The 27,006-nt window shown below is 45.0% G+C and overlaps 1 protein-coding gene across 1 annotated transcript in view; it reads left to right on the top strand.

Moving 5' to 3' along the window:
• LOC147690293 (coiled-coil domain-containing protein 170-like) overlaps positions 1-27,006 on the top strand; it is a 638,795-nt gene that overhangs the window by 485,043 nt on the left and 126,746 nt on the right. The window contains exon 9 of the mRNA XM_086937932.1: positions 11,110-11,310. Coding sequence (XP_086794058.1) covers positions 11,110-11,310 — 201 coding nt within the window. The remainder of the gene's footprint in view (positions 1-11,109; positions 11,311-27,006) is intronic.

Consider the following 27,006-nt stretch of genomic DNA (forward strand, 5'->3'; position numbering starts at 1 on the left):
ATGGTGGAGAGAAGAAGTGAGTTTTCAAATTCTGTAAAGTGTGAGGAGGTTTCTAGGTGAGACCTGGCCTTTCTTTTTTTTTCCTGATTGTTGCTTCAGAAAGGCTTCCACAACAAGGAGCGTCAAAGGGAATAAACCATGCAGGTACACCTCCACTCAAAGGTTCAATCCAACAAAGAACCTGACCATTTTAGGGCACATAGGATTTCTTCAGAAATCGAAGGGTATTCTTCTAATGTCTCCCCCCAACTGCTGGTTTCAATCAATTACCAGTCATGTCTGGTCCAAAATGTCCCATATAAAAAAGGTTATGTTTTCCAAGCATATAATTACCAGTTTGACCCAGTTACATCCATCCCCTATCCCTTGAAAGGTGTATAAGGAGAAACAAGGATGTGAAGGAAAGCAAGTACCTCACGTAAGCATCAACAGGGGAGTTGTTGTTAGGTACTCACCAGTTTGCCCACGTTTCTCATCATCGGTAACTTTCTTATCCGTGAAAAGAAAGAAAAGGTGTCCAGTGTAAAATGTAAGAGGTGAATAAATGAGTAGTATAAAGTATGCACATAAACGTCTTGTGTCAAAAGAAAAAGGACCCCGTACTGTGAGAAAGAGTAACCACTTTTCTCCAATTAAAGAGTTATGACTCACACGTTTTTATTTTATTCCATGGTGTAAACCTACTCAGATTTAAAACCAGACTGCGTGTTTCAGACCACTTTAAGATGTGCCAACATGTTTCATTGCCACTCTTCTTTATGGCAATTTCTTCAGGGCTTGGGCCGGACTTCACCACACTGGATCTCAAATTTTTAACCCGGGTGACAAGTGGAGGCCATCAAAATTCATACCGGCTCCCCACCATTTTCAAAGGGAATCCTTGATTCATAGGAACCCTACGGCACAGTCCGTTGCAATCCGTATACTGAGTTTCAGACATGTATACTGCTTTATTTCTCCCCAGCCTCCTTTATTTCTTCTCAGCCTCCTTCAGAAAGGCTTACAATAGACAGGTGTGGAGTTTTCACATTTCATTGTGTCAGTGATTTGGAAACTCTTACTCGGAGACAGCAATATCACTACCTGCTGTGAGAGTTATCACCTCAATCATAGCCTGTGTCAGAGCTGTAGTAATAAAATGGCATTTGAAAGGGCACCAACTCACACTGGTTCCAGAACCAGTATATAAACTAGTCCACTTTGTTCCAGTTTCAAGTAGCTTTCACTGACCAAGGAAGGGAGTGCTCCACAGAGCTCTCGAAAAGCTGCTATGAGGACAAAGCTGGTATGTGCTTGACAGTGCTGGTAAAGGTGAGGGTGCATCACCTGAAATCTGCTCAGTTTGATGTAGAAACTGAGGGCCTGATTCACAAAGGTAAACATACACATTTTTGTATGTTTTTGCTTTTACAGTATTCACAAAACTGTATTTTAAAAGTGAGTGTACGAGTGCGAAGACTCCACAGTTGGGGTGGGGACCCTGCAAATATAATGATAGGACAGGCCTATATTTTTATGTGCGGAGTTCTCCACCTCAATTGCAGAGTCTATGCGCTCATGAACTTACTAATAAAATGCAGTTTTGTGAATACTGAAAAAGCCTACACTTACACAAACGTGTAAGTATACTTTTGTGAATCAGGCCCATAGTCTGCCTCGCATCTAGAAGCCTGCCTGCTAATGCTTGGCCCTGCAGGAGAACAGACTATCCATGAGGCCAGTAAGTCTCAACAAAGCTATCCAATTGCTGACTAGCACCCTTTAAGTGTATCTCGATGGACTGGTGGTGCTGTTGCTCGGTCTGTAACGTATCCAGAGAAGATCTACGTCATCGCTTTATCAGAAAGCCTGCCCTTCACCATGCACTCTTTGACTAGTCCTGCTGTGCTGATCATCCCAGCTGCTCCAGCGAGGAGTGAGGCCACTGCCTGTTGCCCTGCACCACTTCAAAGCATGCAAATGACACATACATGTCAAGCACACTGGCTGGAACTGTTACTGCGTTATCTCCTGTAACATGGGGCCTGGAAACATTAGACTGATATTGATTCTTGAACGGTAAAGACCAGCATGCCTTAAGAGATATCAAGTTGCCATCAAGAACTCTTTTTTCCAAAGACCGCATGAAGTGACCTACGGGATACTGTTAAATGCTCGGTGAGCTTGAACCTGTGCCTGTTGTTGTCTATACCCTCTTATCCCATCACACTGATGGGAACCATGAATAGGGTACTGGAGTTGGTGGGACTCCTAGCAGGAAACATGAGTTTGAAATATTTAATCCTGTACTGAACTCTTATTAGTGTGTATTATTTTGTTTCTATTGACACTATTGTACTTCTCATTTTTTTTTTCCCCAAAAAACCTTTATTGCACCAGTAAGTTACACAGCGGAACGCCTACATCCCAACGGGCTGGCCGCTATAACAATTTAGTAATCACAGTGCAGCAGTGTATAATCTCAGGTAAAGTAACCAATACGGCATATGGCGATACACCTGCTGTAATGAAAAGGTGCAGCACTTGCATAATTGTCCCAAACATTAGTGGTTTTTGATTTTTCATTTTTCGTAAACTACAACAACTTAAAGTAACTGTTAGAAATAACATTGTGGTCGTGGACAGGATCAAAACGGTTGTTTACCTTTACATCACCAAGATGCGCCATTCCAGTCCCCCGTCCACTCCCACCCACTACCCCGGAGGGCCATGCGTGTATTTGAGTATGCACCCCTCTTCACTGGTTCGTACTTCTCATTTTTTAAGACAGACACTGGGATTAATAATGCATTATTGTGTGCCTTAGTTGATTGTTGAGCTCTGAGTCCTCACAAACAACCTCTCTCAGAGGCCTTTGAATGCTTTGCCTCGCTACCCTGTGAGTCAAGCTTGGAAGGGAGGTACTTGGCACAGTTTGCCAGAGCCACAGTAGGATAGTCTCCTGGACCCCTAGAGGCAAATAACTCCAATGACCACTGGTGTCGCTCAGTAGCTTTTGTCTGCCTTTTGGCCGATAATGGAGTCTGACAACACCGGTCTAATCTTCAAGGTGGGATAGTCCAAACATAAGTTGAGCAGGTGCCAGAAGCTTCCTTAAATAGACCCAGCTTCAGGAAAGTCCTTATAGACTGCTGGATGGCAGTTCTCAGGAGTGGATACAAGACATTCCGGATTCATGGGCACATTACTTGATTTTCTGTTGAATATGCATATGGCATTGATATATGTCTCAACTCACACTTATTTGAAGGGTGTCAGCCACTTTGTAATCATTTTTACCCTTCCAAAAATGCTTTATTAAACTTCTGTGGAATCACTGGCCAGGCTAATACTCCTCACCCTCAAGTTAAACCCCTTCCATTATTTCGTTATCGTGACTGGCCACAAAAAGCAGGAGCCACCCTCCTTCGCAACTAAATTAGTTGAGAGAAATGCCCTTTTCCACCACCCTTGACGTTTAAGGGACACATGCAGAAAGCTCTTCTTCAGTCGTAAACCTTGCAATTTTCAAAATCACAAAAGGGTCCAATACACTAACCCCATTTTGCGAGTTGGAAAAGGATGGATTATGACTCTAGTGTTGGCCATCCACAAGTTGCAAGGTTCTCACTTCTGTGCTTAGATATAAGCACTTGAACATGACGTTTCATGTCATGGAACCTTTTTTCCATTCATTAACTGTTTGGACGTATGATGGTACGCCATTACCCTCCAGTGTTATTTGTTGCCCGATTTTCGATCTGTTGTCGCTACTGGTCATGGTCACCAAATATCCCATAAGTCTAGCCTCTTATTTCCCCACATCCTCTGCCTGTACTTGCACTTCAGGTTCCATAAATTTACATTTTATCAGACACTAAGGAGCCATGATGTTGATTAGACAGGTGTGAAAAGATGGATAGCACTCTGTTCAGTTAAACGGAAGTGGATTAAAAATGCACAAAGGGCTTTATTTACAAGGTATTATTGCAGTGCGGTGCTGGAAACCTTTTGGCTGTGGTATGCTGCGTTTATTCCAAAGCAAAGGGCTGGGTCATATCCACTACGATATGACAGGTCCCTTTGCTCTCCCCTGTACTGGTGCAGACACCCTTGCACCTTGTGGGACACCTTTCTGCACGAAAAACAATCACAAGAGAGGGTTTTCCTCTTCCTACGTGTGCTGCAGAATACAGCAAGCATAGAAAGAGGAAATAAACAAGGAGAAAAAATTCTCCTTGTTGCTCCTCCTATGCCTCTCCTGGGGTGGCGAAGCATTCTGACCGATTTCCAAGTCTATAATTTCTCGTAAATCGAGAAATGTGGCAGAGACCATGGGTGTTGCATGGAAAGATTGCATGACAAAATATCGAAGACAGAAACTCGACCTACAAAAATATCGACACAGAAATATCTACGTCAAAAATATCAAAGTCCTATCTACATGAAGGTAAGTACAAAAATATCGAGAGAAAAAATATTGTTGTAAAAAATATTGATGTTAAAATTATCTTTTTTTTAATGTTTTATTAATAATGTAAAAATAAGTACAAATGTAATATAATTTACAAAATTATAGATATAAACATTAAAACATTTAAAAAATAATAACTAATACATATAATTTTAAAACTTGAGACACAAAACCTGGGCACACATATAATTATTGACAGTACATAAAGTAATAAATGAATGTAGTCGACACTGGATGTATATCTTGCAGATTTTTATGCGTGTGGATGATCCTAAAATAGACAAACGCCAGCCGACACGTGTTTCGTCAAAGAACAATGCCTATGACTCTTCAGGGCTGGGAACAAGGTGACATAAAAAAAACAAAAATATGCTAAATTAACATTGTGTATATGGGTTCTGTGTGAGAGACAATCAAACAATAGAGAAGTGTCCAGAATGATGACTACTACACAGTGTAAAACCCACATTACAATTTAACAGAAAACCGAAGGTTTAAAAAATAAAGTTTACATTTAAGGAATAACACAAATACATATGAGGATAAGCTGTGAGATTCACTTGGAAGTTCTACAACGTAGTAATTCTCAAGGAATGGGGAATGGCAAAGGAACCGCTCAAACCGAAATTCACTTGGAGACCGATTGTAACAAACATCTCTCAAGGAATAAAAAGAGCGAATTAATGTGGTACAGCGTCATAAATAACACATTTAGCAAACAAAGGATAAGTCAACATGAGTGTAAAAGAAGGAGTATTGTGAAAAGAAATAAGTGACAACGCAGCTAGCAAAAGGATAAAAGCCCGCAATGGTGTACACTTGACAATGAACTAACTAAAATCTTGCGTTAGAATTAGGATAGTTCGTGATATGTGTTTCAAAATTAAACGATCCTAGTCAGATAATTAAGAAAATTAATTGACCATGTTGTCAATAAGGTATACGATAAACAGGTCAGGTCAAAGTGTGAGCGAACAGTTCTTACATTATCTTTCCGATCCTGTCACCTAGCATAGTACATAAATGTGAGTAGTAAATACAAAAGACATTGTGGCCTACTAATACTGCGAATAATAAATACAAAAAACATTGTTGACAGCTAATACTGTGACTCATTAATAAATAAATACAGGTCGGAGTCGCGTGCAAAGTGTAGTGCGTAATTAAATTTATCATGCTGACCCAAAGTAGAAAGTGAGACCAGGATAGGGGAGAGAGAAAAATTATAGAGGGAACAGGTTAAAATCCGGCGTAAAAAAGTATTTACCGACCGGACCGGAACACAAAATCACAGGGAAAGAAAGTTACCTTTTAGAGCGTCATATAGGTATCTGTGGGGAAAACAGAGTGAAAAAAGGGCCATAAGTGCCGACTTGCACATAATGTAGATAGCGTATGGTACACGAGGTAAACAGGGCTGTTGAGCACACATTTACGTGAGCGGATGAATGAAAACAAAGTGGAGGGATAACCCACCGGAGGTCCGGTGATAATTCCAACCCGGAAGAGGGTAAAATATATGTAGAGAACTGGGTATGGAGAGTGGTCAAACGGGCGGGTGCGTCATTATGTGCAAGTCGGTACTTATGGCCCTTTAATTTGTTAATTACCAATAACAATAAATAAGCATTATTAATAAACAAATTCTAAAATATTATATTTAACTAATTAATAAAAAGTAATTAACAATTAATAAGTAATTAACAATTAACTATTAATAAATACCAATAAATAAAAACAATCACATTAATGAATTTAATGTAATTATTTCCCTCCCTATTCCCCTATAAACCCACAACCCACAACACATTAAAAATCACATATATAATTGAATTATCAATTAATTGAATTATCAATTATTCACTTAATTAAAATTAATCACCAATTCATTATTAATCAACAATAAATTAATTAACAATAAACATACATAATAATTATGAATACATTAATCCTAATTAATATAATTAACTAATTAATAAAAATTAATTACCAATCAATAATCATCAATACCAATTATGAAAACATACTAATTAATTATAATTAAATTACTTCCCACCCTATTCCCCTATAAACCCACAACCCGCTCTGATACTAAAACGCAAAATTATTTTAATAAAATTACATTAAAAAAATGTTTAACATACATATGAAGTACATACTAAAATTCATAACACAAAAAAATTTCGATATTATTAACAACAATATTTTTGCTTATGATATTACTTACTTCGATATTTAAAAAATCGATATTACTTACCTTGGAGTCGATATTCTGGTCAACGATATTCTTGACTTCGATATTTTAAATTCAATATTTTGACTGCCCGCCACATGGGAATACCCACAGCAACACCAATGGCACGCCCCTTCCAAGCAAAGTGCTGCAGGTAAAGGGGCCATATTTACAAGGACACGAAAAGCCACGCAGGGTGGTTATATGTGTCCTTGTAAATATTGGGCAACAGGTTGCACCGCCGGTGCATCACAAAAAGGGACGCACCAGTGGTGCAAGGGGCTTGTAAATAAGCCCCACACAAAATGTCTGCCTGGAGATCTTTACAGATGATGGTTCAAAAATAGTTTCTCATCTGTGTGGTTGCTAAGACATGAAGGTCAAGAAGCCAGTATGCTGTCCTGTGCAGTGGTTGATTCTATTATTATTCTATTAAAATTATTTATAACGCGCACTATCACCATCGGTTTCTTGGCGCTCATTGACATATAGCGTTGATCCAGGGTGAAGGATTAATCATGAGCAGCTTGAAAGAGCAGGGTTTTTAAAAGTGTACGGAAACAGTCGTACTTTGGGCAGAGACGGAGAGAAGGAGGTAGGGAGTTCCAGGTGGAGGGGGCCAGGACAGAAAAGCTCAGGCCACCGTGCTTTTTTCTTTTGAATCTGGGGACCTCGAGGAGGTTTAGTGATGCTGAGCGAAGAGCTCTGGAAGGGATGTGACGGGACAAGGCCGAAGAGATGAACCTGGGGGCTGCGTCCGAAAGGGCCTTAAAGGTAGTGCATGCCAGTTTGAAAGTGCAGCGTTTGGAAACAGGGAGCCAATGCAGACTGCGGAGGAGGGGAGTGACGTGCTGGTGTTTGGGCTGGCGGAAAATCAGGCGAGCAGCCTGATTCTGCACCAGCTGAAGTCGGTGGAGGTGGCATGCAGGAATTCCTGCGTACAGAATGTTGGCATAATCGAGCCTGGAGGTGATGAGCGCGATGACAACTTGGGTCAGGGCCTCTTTGGTAAGAAACCTGCTGATCTTGCGGATCCGCCTAAGGTGGAAGAAGCAGGCAGAGGTAACCGCGTTGATATGTGGTCTCATTGATAGATCTTCGGAAATGATCACCCCCAGGCTTTTGACTGAGCTCACAGGAGTGGGTGCTGTCCCCAGAGATGTAGGCCAGAAGGTGGCATTCCATGGGTGATTGGGGCCGCCTACCAAGACGAGCTCAGTTTTGGTAGGGTTCAGCTTTAAGTGGCTGTGGTACATCCACTCCGCGATGGTCAGCATGGGAGTCTATGGGAAAAATTAACTGAAGGTCGTCCGCGTAATTAAAGATTGTGACCGGGGAGTTGCGGAGGGAGGCTAAAAGTGGTTGGAGATACAAATTAAAAAGGAGAGGGGATAGTGCAGAGCCCTGTGGGACACCGCAGGGAAGGGAAGTGTAGGGTGCGGAAAAAGTGGAGAGGTGGACGGACTGTGAACGCTGGTGAAGGAAAGATCTGAGCCAGTCAAGGGCCACTCCCTGAATGCCGGCGTTGTGGACACGGTCGATCAAGATGGTGTGATCGACCGTGTCAAATGCCAAATGTCAAATGATGTTTTGGCATATGAAAATGACACATTTCTTATTATTTTATGTAGTTTCCTGTTGATGCAGTGTTGCCATGCATCCACGTTTTTTCAGTCCATTCTTCCAGTTGATAAATTTGGATGCTATTTCATGTGAAAAATATTGGGTGTGAAAAAATGCCACCCTTTAGTTTAAATTCCATGGGACCTGAAAAAAACTCATAATGGAGTGATCTTCTGGATTCAGTTAACAGCTCACAACTTTACCACCCCCGATTTAAATGTAGTGCTTTTATATAGCGCCTGAATCACCCCCGAAGGGGTCTCTCAGGCGCTGTGCACCTACCGCTGTGGAACCCTTCCTGGCCTTTCCCTGTGAAGTGCCCACTCTTGGGCACCCCCAAGGTGAAGCCAGACATCCTAGCGCTGTTGGGGCCGTTGTGGAGATTAAGCAAGCTATTGCCCAGAGTTGCAGAGTGGGACCCATGATTAGAATAGGCACCGAGGCGAGAATTATCAGGTCCGGGGAAATTGAGCCCAAGGCTGGAATTGAACCTTGGGCCTGGTCAGACCTCTGCATCAGGGTCTGCCGCTCTAACCATTGAGCCACACTTCTCCACACACGATTAACTGTAAATTTGTAATCAGGGCCTAAGCGTGCATTGCTCCTTCCTGTGGCAATTTACAATGGATGTTCACAACACAGCCTGACAAATGACAGTCCTTTCATTCTGTGTTTTTTTTTAGTTTAGTTCCGGCGCTGTTATTCGTATACTGATTCTACATAAATGTTTGACAAAATATTAAAATTGTTGTTCGTAATTTGATAGTATTTTGATATGCAAAGATAGTATATTATGAACTTACACACGAATACCATCTCATGCACCGCTTCTCTATTAATCATCCGAACCTGAAAATAATATTGCTTGCACTGATAAAGAGGTAAATGTTTGAATCTTTTACCACTCATCTACTTAGTGCCTTATTACGAGTTTGGCAGTCCGTGTACCGCCGTACCTGTGGTCACGGTCCAACTGTCGTTAGCTTGGCAGTCTGACCACCATATTACAAGATGTGCGGATTGCTATTGGAAAGCTCACGGTGGAACCTCTGTCATCATCAGCACACAGCCGACTGCTAGGACAATAGGGCTTGGTAACGAGTTTGGCTGTCTGACCGGCCGAACGCCACTTTCGCAGTTGCCAGAAGACCACTGCACTGGCAGTCTTGAGAACGCCAAATGATGAGTTCACCACGGTGCCGACGGTGTGGCTTTGGAGATCGTGCGGCAATGGTGATTAGTTTTACACATGTATTGATGCCTGTGTGAACATTTCAACTGCATATGTGTCAAATGCACACATATGCATGATAGATGTGGAAAAATACCACCAACCCATTGCTGGAGATGACCCACATGTGGGCAGTCCAGGCAATGGGTAAATGTTGCAAAAACGGCTCACTGGTATATCGCTGAAAACAAGGTCGTAATCCTTGGGGTGAAGATGCTGCTGTTAAGGGGGGACCTGAAAAAAGGGATCTATGTTGAGCTCTGATGGAAAGAACAGCAAAGGGGTGAGTATCCACCTCAATTCCTTTGTTTCCGCAGACTTGAAGCTAGCGGTCCCATCACTGCGGTTTGCTCGTCAGGAAGCCAACTCGTAATATGGATAGAGGTGAAACTCCACAGTACTATCCTATGGCTGCTGCTTTTCTCTGACCGCGACCTCAGGAGTCTGCTTTGTGCTGGCAGTATTGGAGGTTCAGCTGTGGATTTTCCAATAGCGGTCAGACCGCCGAGCTCTCTGCATTTGGACCGCTACTACAGCTGTTCACGAACCACCAAACTCACAATAAGGCACTTAGTGTCCAAATTCGGTTGGTTCGAGCTGGATCATACCAAATACCCATGATATTATCCACCTAGGATACATTTACTCACATTGAAGCTAAATGAGAAACATTTACAAAGTCAGTGCTATGCCATGAACCTGGCTTGGAGGACCAACACTGGAGTTCCGTTGACTATATTTTAAAGGTATTAAGTTTCACTCCCTGTACAGTGGAATTTTCCTTCATTTGGATGGACAACAGTGATTTGGGAGTTTATAATTTTTGCGTTCCCGGTGATTGAGAGTAGCCACATCATGCCTTTCGTTCAATGGGGTTAGTTCTTTTTTTTGTTTAGATCAGAAGGGGGATCCTATTTCAAATACCAAGTAAACAATTGGTAGCCCGAGCAAGTAGCCTACATGTGGTAGCAGCAAATACAGTCCAAATATCAGTCCTTTGTGTATTCTTCTTGTTTATTCCAAGTTGTCAAGATATCTTTCAATGGTATCCATCTTCTTCAACAAAATGACTTTAAAGCACAAGCCATGCCAACATGTGTTTCGTCCATGTGGCTATACGCCTTGGACTTCATCAGGGCAAAGAGCAGTAATTTGAAACCATTAGGTAATTGAAAGTCGCATCAACATAAATCATTGGTAAACCTAAAATCAAAGTATGTCCTTTCTTCTGATAGCAACCATATTCCTACGTTGAATATTGTCAGTTAAAAGTTATCAAGTCAGCCACATATCCTGGAACGGACTTCATCGACAGGTGGACCTCTGGTAAGGGTATCAGCGTTCCAAACTGATACCCTTCCGAGAGGTCTCTCTGCACTTAGAAAGCCTCAATCTCTTTCAACTGCTGTCAAAGTAATTTGAAGAGTTAAGTGCAAAATAATCACATTGTACAAGACGCCCCCATTGACGACTTTACAATATTGAAGTCAGGGGCAACCTTTAGGAAACAGATATGTTCTTGTCTTTTTCTTTAAAGATTGTCTTAACAGTGAACTTTTTGATTCCTAGACAAATGAGGATCTTCAAAAGAAAGTTCTCCACTTGAGTAGGCAGCTGGAACAGCAGCGTGAGTTGTATCATGAAACGTTAAGTAAATCAATCAAAACTGAGGAGGTGTTGCAGGAGCAAAAGGAATCCCTCAAGCACTTGAAAGGAAAAATGGCTTCAGAAGACTTGCTTAAAGATGGCTTCAATTTTGAAAGGAAGAAGGTAAGAAGCATTCACTAAGGCTGATTGTTGGTTGAGGTATAAATCAGACAGTACACGTGATATTTTTCATGAATCATTTAAATTAGTAGACATAAACATATGCCATCTTGACTAGATGCAGGTGGGGCAGAGAGAATGCCTCACAAGGCCTAAGAATCTCACAGTTGGATAAAAATCAAGAAACCCATAATAAAAGGAGTTTAATAAAAACTATGAAACTTAGCTAAGAATTTGTTTTACAGTTGCAAAGCCAAAGATTTATAAAATTACACAATTTGGAGCACAAAATCAGGAATCGCTATATACTAAATGTATTTAGTGATTCTGCATACTCTTTTCAATTCACAGTGTACCTTTTGCACCCTATTCTGAATCGCAAAGAGAAAGGTTGTGAAGGGAGATTGCCCTTGCTCTATTCTTTTTAAATGACACCTATCAGTGATTTGCAGCTATAATTGTAGTTGCGATCCATTGACCTGATACCAACCCCCCACCTAGGGGTATATCTGATCCAGGTTCCCATATGGGACAGCATCCATTTTATGAATGGCTGTGGGCGGCCTTGGGAGAAGCACACAGAAGTCCAGGTTCATGTTCCCTGAGTATCATTGTCTGCATGTGAATTATTTTTAAGTAGCGTTTTTTCCATAAAGAAACACATCTAGAGAAGCTACGCAATTGATAGAGATCTTCTTTTATTAATAAATCTTTTTTCATTGCAGAAATTAAACATTGCATTATGATGATATTCATTTTCATGACATAGTACATGAAGACAAAGTCCAACAAAGGGCAAATAGCGTCAACTGGCGTATCTTTCATATATCTTAATCTCCCAACCCCGTCCCTGTATTTCCTCTTTCACCAATCTGACCCCCTCAAACAGCTCCACTGTTTGTATTCATTCCAGACCTTGATCCATTTACTGGGAAAGCCCTTACTCTCATAGACTGGCCTCTCTGCCAGCATGCTCCTGTCCATATCCGCCTTCCACTCTCCCAGTGTAGGGGTGACGTGGCTCTCCACAATTTGGCTATGGTGCGCTTGTCTACCATAAACCCATATCTCACCCAGACATGCTCTTTGCTATTTAGATCAGTAGCTTCCCATATATTCAAAGTCACCTGCTTTGGTGATTTAATTATGTCGATTTTGTATACATTCTGCATATAGGACATCAACGCCTCCCATTATTGCTCAAGCATAGGGCATCCCCATAGCATGTGGAAAATGGTGCCCTCCTGCCCACATCCCTTATTTCATAGCGCTGAGACAGACCTCCCCATTTTAAATAATGTTGTGCAGGCGAAGTTGGTTCTGGGTAAAATATTATGTTGTATTAATCCGAAATGAGAGCATATGGCCACGTCTCTAGGTGAGGTCATAGCCTCCTGCCATTCTTCCTCCTCCAGGTGTTCCCCGTCTTACTCCCAGTGATCCCGAAGGCTTGACAAGAGTTCCAGGGAGTTATTTAGGATTTTACGATATGTTAGGGAGAACGCTTACTTCTCCATATATTTGTCCAGCAGTCTATCCTCCAGCAGGAAGGACACAGGAAGCTCCTCTCCTTTCAGCAGTGCCCCCCTTATGTGTGTCTGACCTGGAGGTAACCAACTGCTCTAAATGTGCCAACTAGTGGTCCTTCTGCAGGACCAGAAAGAATAGTACCTCTCCCCCTCAAGAGGCCAATAAGATCCCATTCTTCGAAACCCCTGTGTCCCACAGCGGAGTCACCCACATGATCTTATTGCACCTGCCCAAGGCTGTTAGTGCCTCCTGCTGGACCTGCAACGTGACCGAAGTCGGGCTAGGGAATGAGATGGTCTTACCTGCAGTGATATAACCTCCCAGTTGCATATTGCGGTGATCCATTCTATATGTCGACTCATCTTGGGAAAGATGGAGCCAATAATTGACTACCATGATCTCGGCCACCCAGTAGTATTTCAAGAGGAGTACTGTTCCACCGTCATACCAGCTTCTGGTCGATTTTGGGAGAGATATCCTGAGAGAGCCTCCATTCTAAAGGAGTGTACAAACGACAGCATCTACAGTCAGAAAGTATGCAGGCGACACTGGGTGTGGAGTGTTGTGGAGCACATAAAGAAAGCGGGGAGAGGGCATCATTTTAAAGAGTGATGCTCTTACCAAGGGGGATAATGGTAGAGACCACCAGTATTGAACATCATTTCGTAAATGCAACAGTTGGGTTCTAGGTTGCCTTCACAAAAAGAACTTATGGTCTCTGGTTATGTAAATACCCAAAATGCAAAACCCCTCCATTATTATCTGTACTGCACAGTCTCCAGGGAGGCATGGGGGACCACCCCAGAGCACATAGATTAACGACTTCTCCAATTTGATAGTGTATCCAGAGTATTTATGATACAAGTGAAATATGTGCAGTATTCTGTGGAGTGTAGTGCTCAGGCTTGCTATATCTAACAGGATGAGGAAGATCCTGTCTTCCCACTCCATGGACCACAGCAGCACCCTGATGAGCGGGTCAGCCTGTATCTATACCGCCAAGGGTTCAAGTACCAGCACAAAGATCAGCGGAAAGGGGACAGCCCTGCCTCGTGCCCGTTGCAATGGGAAAATATTTTGATGGCTCTCTATTTACTGTCACTCGGACCAGCGGGTCAAAGTATAATCCAGGTTAAGAAACAAGGCCTAAATCCCTGCTTTTCTGAAACTGCGTACTTGAATGGCCACTCCACCATATCAAATGCCATCCATATGTCCAACGATACCACTGCTGCGTCCTCACAAATATCTTCAGCTCTGCCCAAAACTGGATGCAGACATCTCAATTTAAGCGTGGTGTTCCTTCCTGGCATAAAACTGGATTGGATCAACAACTGCATAACTTAGGTCAGTCGGGTCGCTCACAGTTTTTTTTTGTATTTTAACTATTGTTTAGCAGTGAAATCGGCCTATAAGAGGCACATTCCTTTGGCGGTTTACCCTCCTTTGTGGAACACAACTATGTTGGCTATCCTTTAGTCTCTCGGTAGGAAGCCCACCTCACAACTCTCTTGAAACATCATTAGGAGAAGGAGTGCTATTTTAGCTGCTGTAAGTTGGGACAGCTCAATGGGCTGACTGTTTGGACCTCCAGCCTTTTCCAAGTTTAGTGCCCGAATGGCCTGGAAGACTTTATTTTCTGTGAGATCTTGTTCGAGGAGGTCTCTGTCATCAGGTGTAAGACCTGGCAACCAGAGAGTAGCCAGCAGCTCCCCCACCTCCTCAATTGTAGCGGTAAAGGACCGGTTGTACAATCAACGTAATACTCTGAGAATGTGTCTGCTATACCTTGTCTATCCCGAACTCCGTCCACTTTATTCTGTCTATCCCGAGCTCGGGTACCATTCTCCTCTCTCACTTCAAACACCCATCTCGATACCACTTCTCGTTTGTTACCCATGGCAGGAATCTGCCTGCTCTACCTCAAACCTCATAGAGGCGGTGCTGCGTCGCACAGTATCTTGCCCTGGGTGCCTCATTGGCCACATTTCTAAACTTCCTCCGCTTGAGAGACAGGCAGTGTCGTACTGACTCATTATCATCCGAGACAAGGTGGGTTTCTAAGTCCAAGAACTCTAGGGTTTCCAACTTAGATCTCTTTTCTTTTCTGTGAACGGATGCCAGAGTGAGTCCTTGACCTCTGATAACTGTCTTGAATGCCTCCCACTATACACTGGCAGAGACCACCATCCCCTATTTTCTCTTTAATATAGTGGTCAGTGGCTGCCTGGAGTCCCATTCTGATAAGGGGCACCTTAAGATACCAGGGGTTAATCACCTAATATGACTCTGACCTGGGGAGCCCTGTCCATAAGTCACAAACATGGAGGAGTGGTCCGAAATGCCCCGAACAAGACAATGAGCGACATGTAAACAGGGGAGCAGATGGGCTAGACTGCATATTTAGTCTACATGTGATAAGCTGCTGTGTGCTCCTGAGTGAAAGGTGTATTGGCGCATCGTGGAGTTGAAAGTCCTCCATGTGTCTGCAAGTCCCATCGCAGATAGGAAGTCTGCCAGAGTCATACCAGAGCGTTTCTGAGGGTTTGCAGGCCATCGGTCGGCAGTGTGAGAGAGAGTTGCATTACAGTCTCCCCCAATAGCAATCTTCCCTCCGGAATGCTAAGGAGCAGGGCCCCTAAATCCAGGAGATCCTGAGCATGTCGTCTCAGGGGTATGTAAAGCGAGATAATGTTAAATAGCTATCCCTCCCAGTGACCACCACGAAGCGCCCGTGAGCGGCATGTGTGACCTGCTGGGCTATAAATGGGAAGGAGGAGCGTATAAGAATGCCCACCCTTATAGAACCTCTTGTGTATCCTGCATGAGCCACCATTTTGTACCCGCATCTGTTCATCGCTACATACGTTATTCCTGGGAGCTGCATATCCTGAAGCCAGACCACATCCAGAGAGTGCCTTTTCAAATATTGTAGGACCACTCCCCTTTTAATTTTATCTCCCAAACCATTCACGTTCCAGGAGAGGATTTTAAAAAGTTTTGTCAACCCTATAGATGTCATCCGTCTGGCCATATGGGATAGTCTGATAGAATGGGGATTGCTCACCTCCCTCAGAAGGATCTGGAGGGTGAAAACCGACAGGCACACTCATCCCCGCCACGGGGGGCCCTTGTCACGTCTCGTGCGCGGGCCTACCGGGGGACCTCCGGATATCAGTTTCGCCCTCGCGCTGGTACCAGAAGAGGAGGAAAAGCTTAAAAGGACTGTGTGTCTTTTGAAGACTGTTATCGCTGCTGAGAATATGTTTACCAAACACTAACAACTCACACAAATACTTGTTGCATCCCCACTCCCTGCCCCCCTGCATGACAGACTTCAAACTGCCCGACCGTCAACTATGCAGAGTTCCTTTGACACCATTCTTGTAACTCAACGTGTGGGAAGTTTGTATCTAGTCTTCTACCATACCACTAGCCCCCATTAGGTTATTCAATTGTATTTGTTGCAGTTTCAGTGTCCACTCAATCAAACAGTTATCTTTAACAGTCAATCCAAAGTGCCCACAACCCAGGTCTGGCCTTTCAGGCCTGTCATCACCAGACCTCCTCAGGGTCTGCCCCTGAAGTATTCTGGAGTATCATATGGGCACTTCACTCAGCTGTTCAGCGATCTCTGTCTTAAAGTCAAGGGTGTCTAGGGTGTCTACACCTTTTGTTCTGCCTCGCCTCTTTGCTCTGCATTTGAATCGATATGCTGTCCACTGGTCTTTAGGCCAGATCCTCGTTTAATTCTCCTCCTTTGGGCTCTTTTGTCTTTAACTGTTCACCAGCCTTCCAACCAACTCCACACTTCTTCAGGTGTATCAAAGAACCAGATCTTGTCCTCTGGCACCACCAGTAACTTTGACGGGAATAGCATTGCATATTTCAGTTCTCATTCCCGCAAGACCGTTTTGACCTCCAGGAACAAACAGCGCTTTCTCTGAAAATGCAAAGTGAAATCCAGGAAGTAAGTAATGGTGCATATTGTCCTCCAAACGGGCTCGCACACCGACCCAAGTTGGCTCCTTCAGGTCTGCTGCCTCTCACCTTTATGAACCACCAAGTAGGACTTGCACTGCTCTGCTTCAGGCATGTCGCTACACCGGAGGAGGACCCCAATGTGGGGGGTCCGGCGAGCAAAGATTAGACCGCATCTGGGGGCCCTTGCTCACCTCGTTGGGCCGGCAACTCACCTCCGCTCTCCTCCCGTCACCTCCATAGCGCACCCCTGGCTATCGGGTCCACTGCATGAGTTGGAGACTCGGTCTTCCTTCTTCGAGGGTCTCAGAACTAAATCCGCCCAATGCTCACAGGTGGTCCCCGCAAGGACCTAGGCGCCCCACAATAGGGCGGTGACTAGCACAAAACGTCTCTGTGTACACCCCTCTCCTGGCTTTTCCTCACTGCAGTATGGGGCCTCGCAGCCTCATCTAGGCTGTAGTTACTGGCTCCACCGTAGGGCGCTCATCCATGAAATCGGGGGTATAGTTGGCTCCTCCAGGTTACGACAGTAACAGCAATTGGAGGATTGAATGGATATCTAGGGGATTTTTTCGGTGGTCAGCCGGAGCCTCCTCCAGCTGCGGCCATCTTGATTGGTGGTTGGCAACGCCCCCGGATAGCGATCTTTTGATCTCGCAGGGCTCCAGCCATGCATTTTAAGGGATTTGTAAATATTCTATTGCAATGAGACTGATTTGCATTTCCGTCTCACCATAAAATGAAGCAGAGGTCACCAACCAGCCAGAGTGCAGAAAACGCTAATTGTTTTGTGGCCAGGACTAAGGGCCTGATTACGACTTGGCGGTGCTGTGCCGGCTTTGCATTAGTACAGCACCACCAAAGCCATGCATGGTCCACCCACCAGATTACGAGTTCAACTCGTGTCTAGCAGTCTTTTATTTTGCCTTTCCCCCAGCGGCGCCATGAAAAAGGGCACAGCAATGGGAATGCAAAAGCAGCTCCAGCACGCCATGAACTGTGAAGTCCATGCAGTGCTGGAACTTGGGGTGCATGCAAACAAAGGGGCACATGTTGTGCCCCATGAATGTAACCCCGTGGCGATGGGGGCAAGGGAGTTTCCCAACTTCCAGCTTTTTCATGGTAGGGTCATTGCCATAAAAAGGATGTTGTGGGGAAACTCATAATATGCTCGGTGGACCGCGGAGGTCTAACCTTGCATATTGGATTCCCCTGTACGCTGTGTCACCGACCTGGAACAGCAGCTTCCTGGTGCAACTGGCGTAGCAGTGGTGGTCCGAATTGCTGCATTGGAATAGGGCCACCTCAGGACTGCTGTCGCTAAGCTACCACAAGTATGGAAGTCAAAGACCGCCAGACTCATACTTTGCCCCTTAGTGCATTGGGCCAATGGAAAAAATTGTGATGCTACGGAGTATTGTGCAATTAATTAGTGTTACAGATTTCTTTAATTATGCATTATGATTAGGGGAAGTGCCTCTAAAGCACAAATGCCTGCTCTGGCTGTTAGCAAGCACCCATGTGCTTCGAGATATGCAGGAAGGGCTAAGCTTGCGGCTCTCTAGCTCCATCCAACTTGACTTTGACCTCCTAAATAGCTACCTACTGATAATGTTGGCTGATGTGACATTGCCCCAAAGTATGCAGCTCAACAAAATACTATTTCTAGCCTTGTTGAATCTCTGTCTTTCCTTGGGACTAAGGGCCATATGTATCATAGTTCCGTTTTGCGAATTCCAAATAGCGAATTTTAAGGAATCGCTATTTGGAATTCGCAAAACGGTATGTATGTACAAAATCACTTTTTTATAGCGATTCCTTACCATTCCTAATTTGCAATTAGCAAATTGCTAATCGCAAATTACCCATTCATTTCTATGGGCCAGGAGGCCCATAGGAATGAAGGGGCAATTTGCGATTAGCAATTAGCTAATCGCAAATTAGGAATTTTTTCAAGGGTGCAGGGGTGTCTCAAGAACACCCTGCTGCACCCCTGAAAAAGACATTTGGGGGCATATGGCGCACATACATGCCCTAAGGGCATGTATGGGCGTCATATGGCACCTTTGGTTTGTTTGAAAAAAGCATTATTAAAAGAATTCGCAACTTAGAAGTTGGTGGTAATTTGCGATTTCTTAATGGCATTTTTTGCATTTTTTTTCTTTGATACATTGCATTTAAGGAATCGCAAAATTTGCGATTCCTTAAGTGCAATCGCAAAATAAGGAATAGCAATTTTTGCGATTCCTTATTTTGATGCAAAAATGTTTCATACATACCATTTAGGTATTTAGCATTCGCAAAGGCCGAAATTCTGGGAATTTCGGCCTTTGCGAATGCTAAATAGCTTGATACATATGGCCCTAACTGCTTACATACAAACCCCACAAAAAACTCTAAATATTTGCTTGAGAACCCCTTTTGCTAGTTGTGCTGTGTACATTCCTGTCCAGCCACCAGTCTTGTTAAGGGAATGGTGGGCACAGCCATGTCAAATATGCTAATCTGTCTCCCACCGAAAACCCTCTTTTTCAGCTGGGTTTATAATGGATGAGATTGGTTTAAAATCTTTTAATTGTGTACTTATAGTATATTATTCATTCATCAATGCAAGCATCTAAACCTACCATAACCTGGGTGCTCCTCATTTGCAAACCTCTCTAACAACCCCTCTCGCAAGGAACAACAACTCTGGGGTGCATTTCCTTGTGTCCTAAAGTAGGATGCTTTTTCATTCTAAGTAATAAGAGTCACCCAAAAATGTCCTATAGGAGTTATATAAATTAATAAAGACTAGAGGGATAGTTACGAGTCTGGCGGTCCATGGACCACCAGACTCATGGGGGCACGGTGGCGGTGGTCTTTCTTATCTCATCGGGGTGAAAAGGAAAGCATGTGATGCCTTGCTTGCCCCTGCTACCCCAATGAAGTACAACTCAAATGATCACATTCTGGAGTGGGCATTGAGGGTTATAAGCCCTGGAATCGCTCTCACTGAGAGGAGATTGTCTCTACACTCCGGTAAAAATTCTGTGCTCATGGATGTAGTCCCCCTGGAACCCTTGTCTAACCCCCTGGCTATTTGCTACAATGCCAAGTCCACACAGCTGGAAAAGACTTAATCCTCAATCTGAAGGGCACATGGTGATCGTGAAAGCCAAAATACTTAGGAAGGTTCAGCAGCGTGGAACATCTGATGCTGCCACTCAGATGTGCTTCTCCACAGATATTGTGCCACGGTTGGGACTAGGGTCTTTGGTGGCCCAGCCTTTGGGGTTCCCCGAGACAGACATTATTAAATCTCCTCCAGACCCCACTCAGAAGAAGCTGTCTGTCGATGATTACCTCATAAAAAGTAATGTTCTGATATGATCTGAGCTTTCTCCTACTCATTTGGGAACTCGTGAAACTCGGCTTAAAACTATCTTGGCCCAACAGCCTCCACACCGCTAAGCACTCCTGTATCTCCTCTGCCCAACCCTGCTGTTCCACCCCGGCAATCAAATTTAATGGCAATAAGGATTTCTTTAATGGCAATAAGGATTTCCTCTAATGCTTATCCGGCTCCCTTGCCGCCTCTCATTAGCAGATCTCCAGCTACCACTCCATTGGTGGGGGACGCAGTAAAAAGCATAGCTAACCATGATCTGCCACCCAATTGTACTGTTATTAAGCTATATGTTATTATGTGGTGGTTCTGACTGGTGTGCCCACCCCTACGGAAACACAGTGAGCAGATATACGGAGAGCTGGACAATACAGTATTGGATTTTCCCCTCAACCTTGCCGATTAAATCCTGTTCACAAGAAGGATTTTCTGGATAGGTCCTGGCCCGCTTACTTCCCAAGGGAAATTGTGTCATTAATAATTTTAAATCCCCGTCTCTGGCACAGGTGATTTTGGGCAGGCACCCTAGTTGTTCCACCTCATTAAGTTTCATAGTTCCTATTCACCTTCGGTATTTCTATAAACCACACCCTGTGGGTGCACAGCCCAAAAAAATTACAAGGCCTGGCAGTGCTGAGGGGGAGGGCTGGGGGCGGGGGGGCGGTGATGCCTTTATGGAGTCGAGACAAGCATCACATTGTTGAGCCATTCTGCTACCCCGCCTGTTCCATTTAAGAATTGTTTCAATGTGCACTAGGGAATCGTTTCGATATTCTATTAGAACTGGATTGACTACCCCAATCGCCCTCCAGATGTTTGATAACTGTAGTGGTTAGGGGTGCTACTAATATAGAGGAAGGGCTTGATGCAGGAGAATTAAAGTCTGTTTTCTGCTTTTCACTTGTTAGCTGGAAGCACTCAAAGATAAGATCCTAAATACATATTGGCTGGTATTTGTTGACAAATAGATGTTGTTGTTTTACAGGCAACCTGGGCTACTACGGCAGTTACTTCCAGGAGGATTGTCCTGTTAGTCATGTCCTGCCATAGCCTCTACCCATGGAAGAGCTAGGGGTGGACTCTCTATATGGGTCAAACAAAATCTTAGAGCTCTAGTTTCAGTTATTATCAAAGAAAACCTCTACTTACCAAGTGCTGGTTATCAAGGACAGCCATGGTTCTTTTTGTTTCTTTTTGATAAACTTTTATATAAATATTTTACTAAATCTTTCTTTTTTTTATTCAAGGAAATGTTTTGTGAGGAGCTCGAAATCACTATGGACATGCACCACACTCCAACCTCAATTCTTGTTGTGCCGTGACTTTAATGCTAAACTTGGGGACTTACCTGTAGAGTTAAGAAGCTGAAGTGGCCCCAATAGATGTCAGGGAACGAGCTGAGGAATTGTGTTGCCACATATGATCTCACAGATGTAATTATTCACTTTGGGACCAAGGATCTTGTAACTTAACCTACGGGACGGGGGCAGGGGCCCGTTATTTATTATATTTTTTCAACCTGACAATTTTTGCAGTGCTGTGCCAAAGGCTTAATTATGGAAACTTCAGGGGGGATAATAAGGCCCTGTCCATAGAGGGGGTACTTCCTTTGGGCTGAGATAAACCACCAACAGTAGGGAGTTGCTATTAATCAACCCTCTATAGAGAAGCTCAGATTAGTCTGACACCTTAAGGATCCTAGCACATTGCTAGGTCAACTTCTTAAGAGCCATCTTTCGGTATTCCTGTGGTGTTTAGCAGAATAATCTAGGTTCATTTTATCCACCATTTATCAACAGCTCACAACTTGTATCAGGAATGATTGCTGCAACCCTATTGTCCTCTTCCCAGAGCTCCCATGCTGGTTCAATGCTAACTGCTCAGCGGCGAACCGCTGCCTGAGGAAGACCCTGACTGAATGACCAAGAGTTCCTGGGGAGGTCCAGGCGGCTAGGCAGGGCTGCAAGTGGTCCCTCGCAGTTAGGAAGAGTATCCTGAACAAAAGGGACTGGAAAGAGCTGGAGTTACCAGCTGCCCAGAATAGTAGTAAGGTGTTTTGGGACATATTTAACAGGTTTCGCCAGGGGGGCTACTCCCCTAATGAACTTCTTGTTTGCAACATCTCTGGTCAGGAATGGGTAAGACATTTTACTTCTATCTATCGGCTGCCCATGGCCAAGGGGTTCAATAAAAAGGCTGCAAAGGCAGTTAGTCAACTCCCCCATCCTCCGGATCTCACTGCAGGAAGTGGAGTAGGCGATTAGAATGAGCCCACGTGGAAAAGCTCCAGTGCAAGATGGGATCCCCATGGATCTATTTACATGTAACCCTGATCTCTGGGAGCCCCTGCTCATTAATCTTTTCAATAATTCTCTTTGCAGCATTTCCCCAAATTCCTGGGCCCTTTTTATTATCATTCCAATATTTGAAAAGGGAGATAGAGGATCCCCTAAATGCTACAGACCGATATCTCTAAATGATAGCACAGTGAATATCCTCATGATGGTTATTTTCAATCAGCTTCAGTCCTAGGCTAAGGATAATAACATTTTGTCCCCCTGTCAATGTGACTTTTGTCCGGGGCTAGGTACACTGGAGCAGTGCTTGAGCCTGCTTTTGATAGTGAGCAAATATACAATCACCAGGCGCTGCCCATTGTACCTGGCATTTATGGACCTCTCCTCTGCGTTTGACTGTGTGAACAGGGCCAAGCTGTTTGTGATTCTTCTTAACCTGGGGGAAGAAGCTCCCCATGTAAACTTCTGGTACTCCCCACACAAAAATCTGGGGGGCAGGGTACGATATGGCCAAGCCAGAGAAGTCCACTTGGGTGTCACCTTTGATTCTTCCAATACCTGGTCCTCTCAAGTGTACTCATGAAGCATGAAACTGAACAGGGCGGCAGGGTCTTTATTTAATCTACTTTGGAGTGAAGGCAGGGGCACTATCGGCCCCCACACTAAGGTTTTCATCATTCGGTGTGTTCCTACAGCTACCTAGTGTGTGGGGGTTTGGGGGTATCACAATACTTCCCTCATGCAGGTGGAGGAAAACAGGATCTTAAGGAAGTTATTGAATCTTCCACCAGCTCGCTTGATCTTTGTTTTACACTCTCAGCTCGATCTTGATGACAGCTCTGACAATATTAAATTGGCCCCCCTTTTGCTCTGGATAAGTGTCTGGTCTAACGCCAAAACTAGCTTTAGTAGAGAAGGTATTCTAGATTGCGTCAGATCAGATAATATCCTGTCCTTACCTTAGCTGAAATATGTCAGGCAGTGCCTCACTGATATTGGTCTTCCTGAGATGTTTACTTCCCCTGGTACCCTAAGGAGATGCAATAAGGAGCTGCTAAAGTCCCATTATACAGAGTTGAGCCTGTCCCGCAGACTGGAAGAGGTTTTTAGCAAGGATTCTGTGCGCAATTACTTCATCACTCGAGCCTCTGGTGATATGACATTTTATGTGACATTGGAGCTCCCATGGTGGGAGAGCTCGTTGATCTTTAGATTCAGGACAAGCACCATGTGGCACATGATGTTTTTCTCTGAAGGGGCAAACGCATGGGATAGTGAGCTACAACCATGCTCTTGTGATGGGATGGCAAAGCAATCTTTACTGCACTTTATGATACTTTGTAAATTAAATTTAGCTTTTTCCTCTCTGTCTTAAAAAAAGCTTAAAATCATTTGTGTTTACAAAGTGTAGGGAAGCTCTGGAATATTTTCAGCTGTTAGATAGTCCTGACATCTGCTTCAGAGTTTGCTGCTTCCTTAAAATTTCAACACTCAATAGGAAATCAATGAAGGGGCTATGGGCCCGATGTAGGTAAATGGGTTTTTCCGATTTCAAAATACCGAGGCGGGCCGAATCGGTATTCTGAAATCGGAAAACGAGATGTAGGAAAAAAACACCGAAAAAATACTGATTCGATCGGCATCGGTATTGTGATTCGATACGTACCGAATCGGCACGGACCGAATCGGAAAGTACCGAATCGGCTACCACCGAATCGGAAAGTACCGATTCGCCAAATACCGAATCGGCAATTACCGAATCGGAGGTCGGAATACACCCCCATGGCCAAAATGCCCATAGGAATGCATTGAACAATCCGAATCGGTTAAATCCGAATCGGTAAAATCCGATTCGGTAAAATCCAAATCGGTAAAATCCGAAACAGCCAATGAGGTGGATCCACCCTCCCCCACCCAAGCAGGGAGTGGCTACCCAGGCAGGTGCAGCTCATTAAGAACTTTCTGGAGAGCCAGCCTGAGCTGAACACTCACAGTGAGCAGCAGTGGGAGCAGGAGCCAGAGAACTGTGGATAGCAAGATGGCAAGCACCAGTGAGAGCCAGAAGGGTGGCCAGAAGAGAAAGCCCAAGTTTAGTAGCACGGAGCTGCAGGTGTTGGTGGAGGAGGTGGTGAGGGTGCACAGGCAGCTCTTTGGGAGGCTGTCCCTCACTGTGCCGGACAGCACGAAGAGGAGGCTCTGGAGTGAGATAGGTGAGAAGGTCAACGCAGTAGGTGTCACCCCCAGGACCCTTGATGACCTTAAAAAACGATTTTACGACATCCGCAGCCTGACGAAACGCAAGATGGCTGAGCTGCAGAGGCAAGCTGGATTGACTGGTGGAGGCAGGAACCCGGCGCCACCCCTCACTGAGCTGGAGGAACTGGTGTCCAGCACCATCGAGAGGGAGTGTGTGACAGGAATCGGGACCCTGGACAGCTCAGCCAGAGCTACAGCTACAGGTAAGAAGCATGCGCATCATGACACACCCTACCAGACACCTCCCCTTTAGACACAATGCACAGCCAAACCCCAGCCCAGTACTGTAACCAACATACAAGAGAAAAGCATCATGGTAAATGTAGTCAGCAGAAGTTTCCAAAATATGGCAGTGCAGAACCACAAAATAGAAAACAGTGGAACACATTCAAAGGATATGCAAGGACATGTGCAATGCTTTAATTGTAGTGACTGTAATACATCGGCACTCAATTTACAAATGCTTCCTTATACCTAGGGGCACCATCAGGCGGAGGACCACAAGCTACTGAGGCACCAGCACCAGCACCAACTACCAGTGCGGTGGCAGGGCCTAGCACAAGTCAGGCTGCCCTGGAGGAGGAGGAGGAGGAGAACAACAGCATTGGCCAGGGAAATGAGGGAGACCTGGTAATTGACTACGCATTCCTTCACTCCCCACAAATGTCAGGCACACCCCCATTGCTGTTCTCCCCTGAGAGCTCTCCGACAACGGCCCACCCTGCACCTACCACACCTCCTGCCAGGAGTCTGGTTGTGGCTACACTCAACCCTATCCAGGGAGCAGCGGGTCAGGCCCCGGCCACCACCACAACAACACCAGTGGCACCCCAGCCCACACAGCAGGGCGGCAGCAGCAGTACCCGGAGGCGTGCCATTTCCAGCACTGCAGCACCGGCACGGGAGGGCAGTGTCTTCCAGGGGCTTGAAGGCAGCATGGTCAAAATCCAACGCTTGCAGGCAAAGTCCATCATGGCCTGCCAGCGCCAGCTCCGCCAGCACAACCTGCAGATGGGCGAGATGGTGCAAGGGTTCAAGGCTTTTGTTGACACAAACAAGGAGGTTGCTGCAGGTCTTGGCAGGCTGACCACAGCCATAACACAGCTATGCGGAAGACTTGACGAGCACGAGCACTCGCGCAGGCGGGATGCCCGCGTGCAAAACCGATCTATTAGCCGCCTTGCTGCTGCAACTGCGCAACTGTGTCAACGTGGTGCTAATATGGAGGCAAGTTTGACACAAAACACCGCTGAGGTCACCAGGGGAATGGCCCGCATAACAACAGCCATGGAGGCAATGATAATTTCCAATACTGCGGCCAATCCAGCCCTGGACCTGGGGGATGCTGGGGACAGCAGCAGCCGCAGCAGCCCGGCCAGCGCTGCGTCGGAGCCGCGCCGGAGCACCAGGCGCTCCGCAGAACATGCGGAAGGGGGTGAGGCACACCCCAGTGGGGCTGCCAAGCGCTCCAAGAAGTAGGCTTGCCAGGGCGGGTGAGGCAACCCGGACCTTTGACATTTGTTTTCTTTACTTTCACATTTTATTTTGTTGCACATCAGTGCAGTAACGGTGTTGCAACATTATTAAAATTTGCTTTTCCCCACAACCATTTACGTGTCTGTGCATCTGTACTCACTCAGAAATAGTTTTCTGTAATCTCCTCACGTCTGTATCTGCCATCACTTGGCGTAGACACCCCAGCAGGCTGTGTTAGTGGCACAGCATCGTCGTCATCATGGTCCTCGTAGTCAGACAACTCGACCTCAGTGCCCTTCTTCACCGCAAGGTTGTGCAACATTGCACAGACAGCTATGATCTTGCAGCAGGTGATGGGGGTATACTGCCTTGCGCCTCCAATCTTGTGCAGGCATCTGAATCTACTTTTCCAGATGCCAAAGGTCCGTTCAACTACATTCCTTGTGCTTTTGTGGGCCCGGTTATACCTCCTTTGGCTGGGTGTGGAGGGGTTGAGGTAGGGGGTGAGTATGAAAGAGCGGAGGGCATATGCACTGTCGCCTGGAAGGAAAAGGGGTAACATTACTCACATGCATACATGCATTACACTTAGCTACTTTGTGTTATGGGGGTCTGATGATGTGTCTCACCTAGGAGGTATCCTTCACCAAATTCGCCAGCCATCAGCCGTGCATAGATGCCGCTCTGTTGAAAAATGTAGGAGTCATGGGTACTCCCTGGAAATTTTGCTACCAGGTCTGTGATGGTGCACTTCGCATTGCAGATCAC

This window comes from Lissotriton vulgaris, chromosome 9 (genome assembly GCF_964263255.1).
Source record: "Lissotriton vulgaris chromosome 9, aLisVul1.2, whole genome shotgun sequence".
In the NCBI taxonomy this organism is placed as follows: domain Eukaryota; kingdom Metazoa; phylum Chordata; class Amphibia; order Caudata; family Salamandridae; genus Lissotriton; species Lissotriton vulgaris.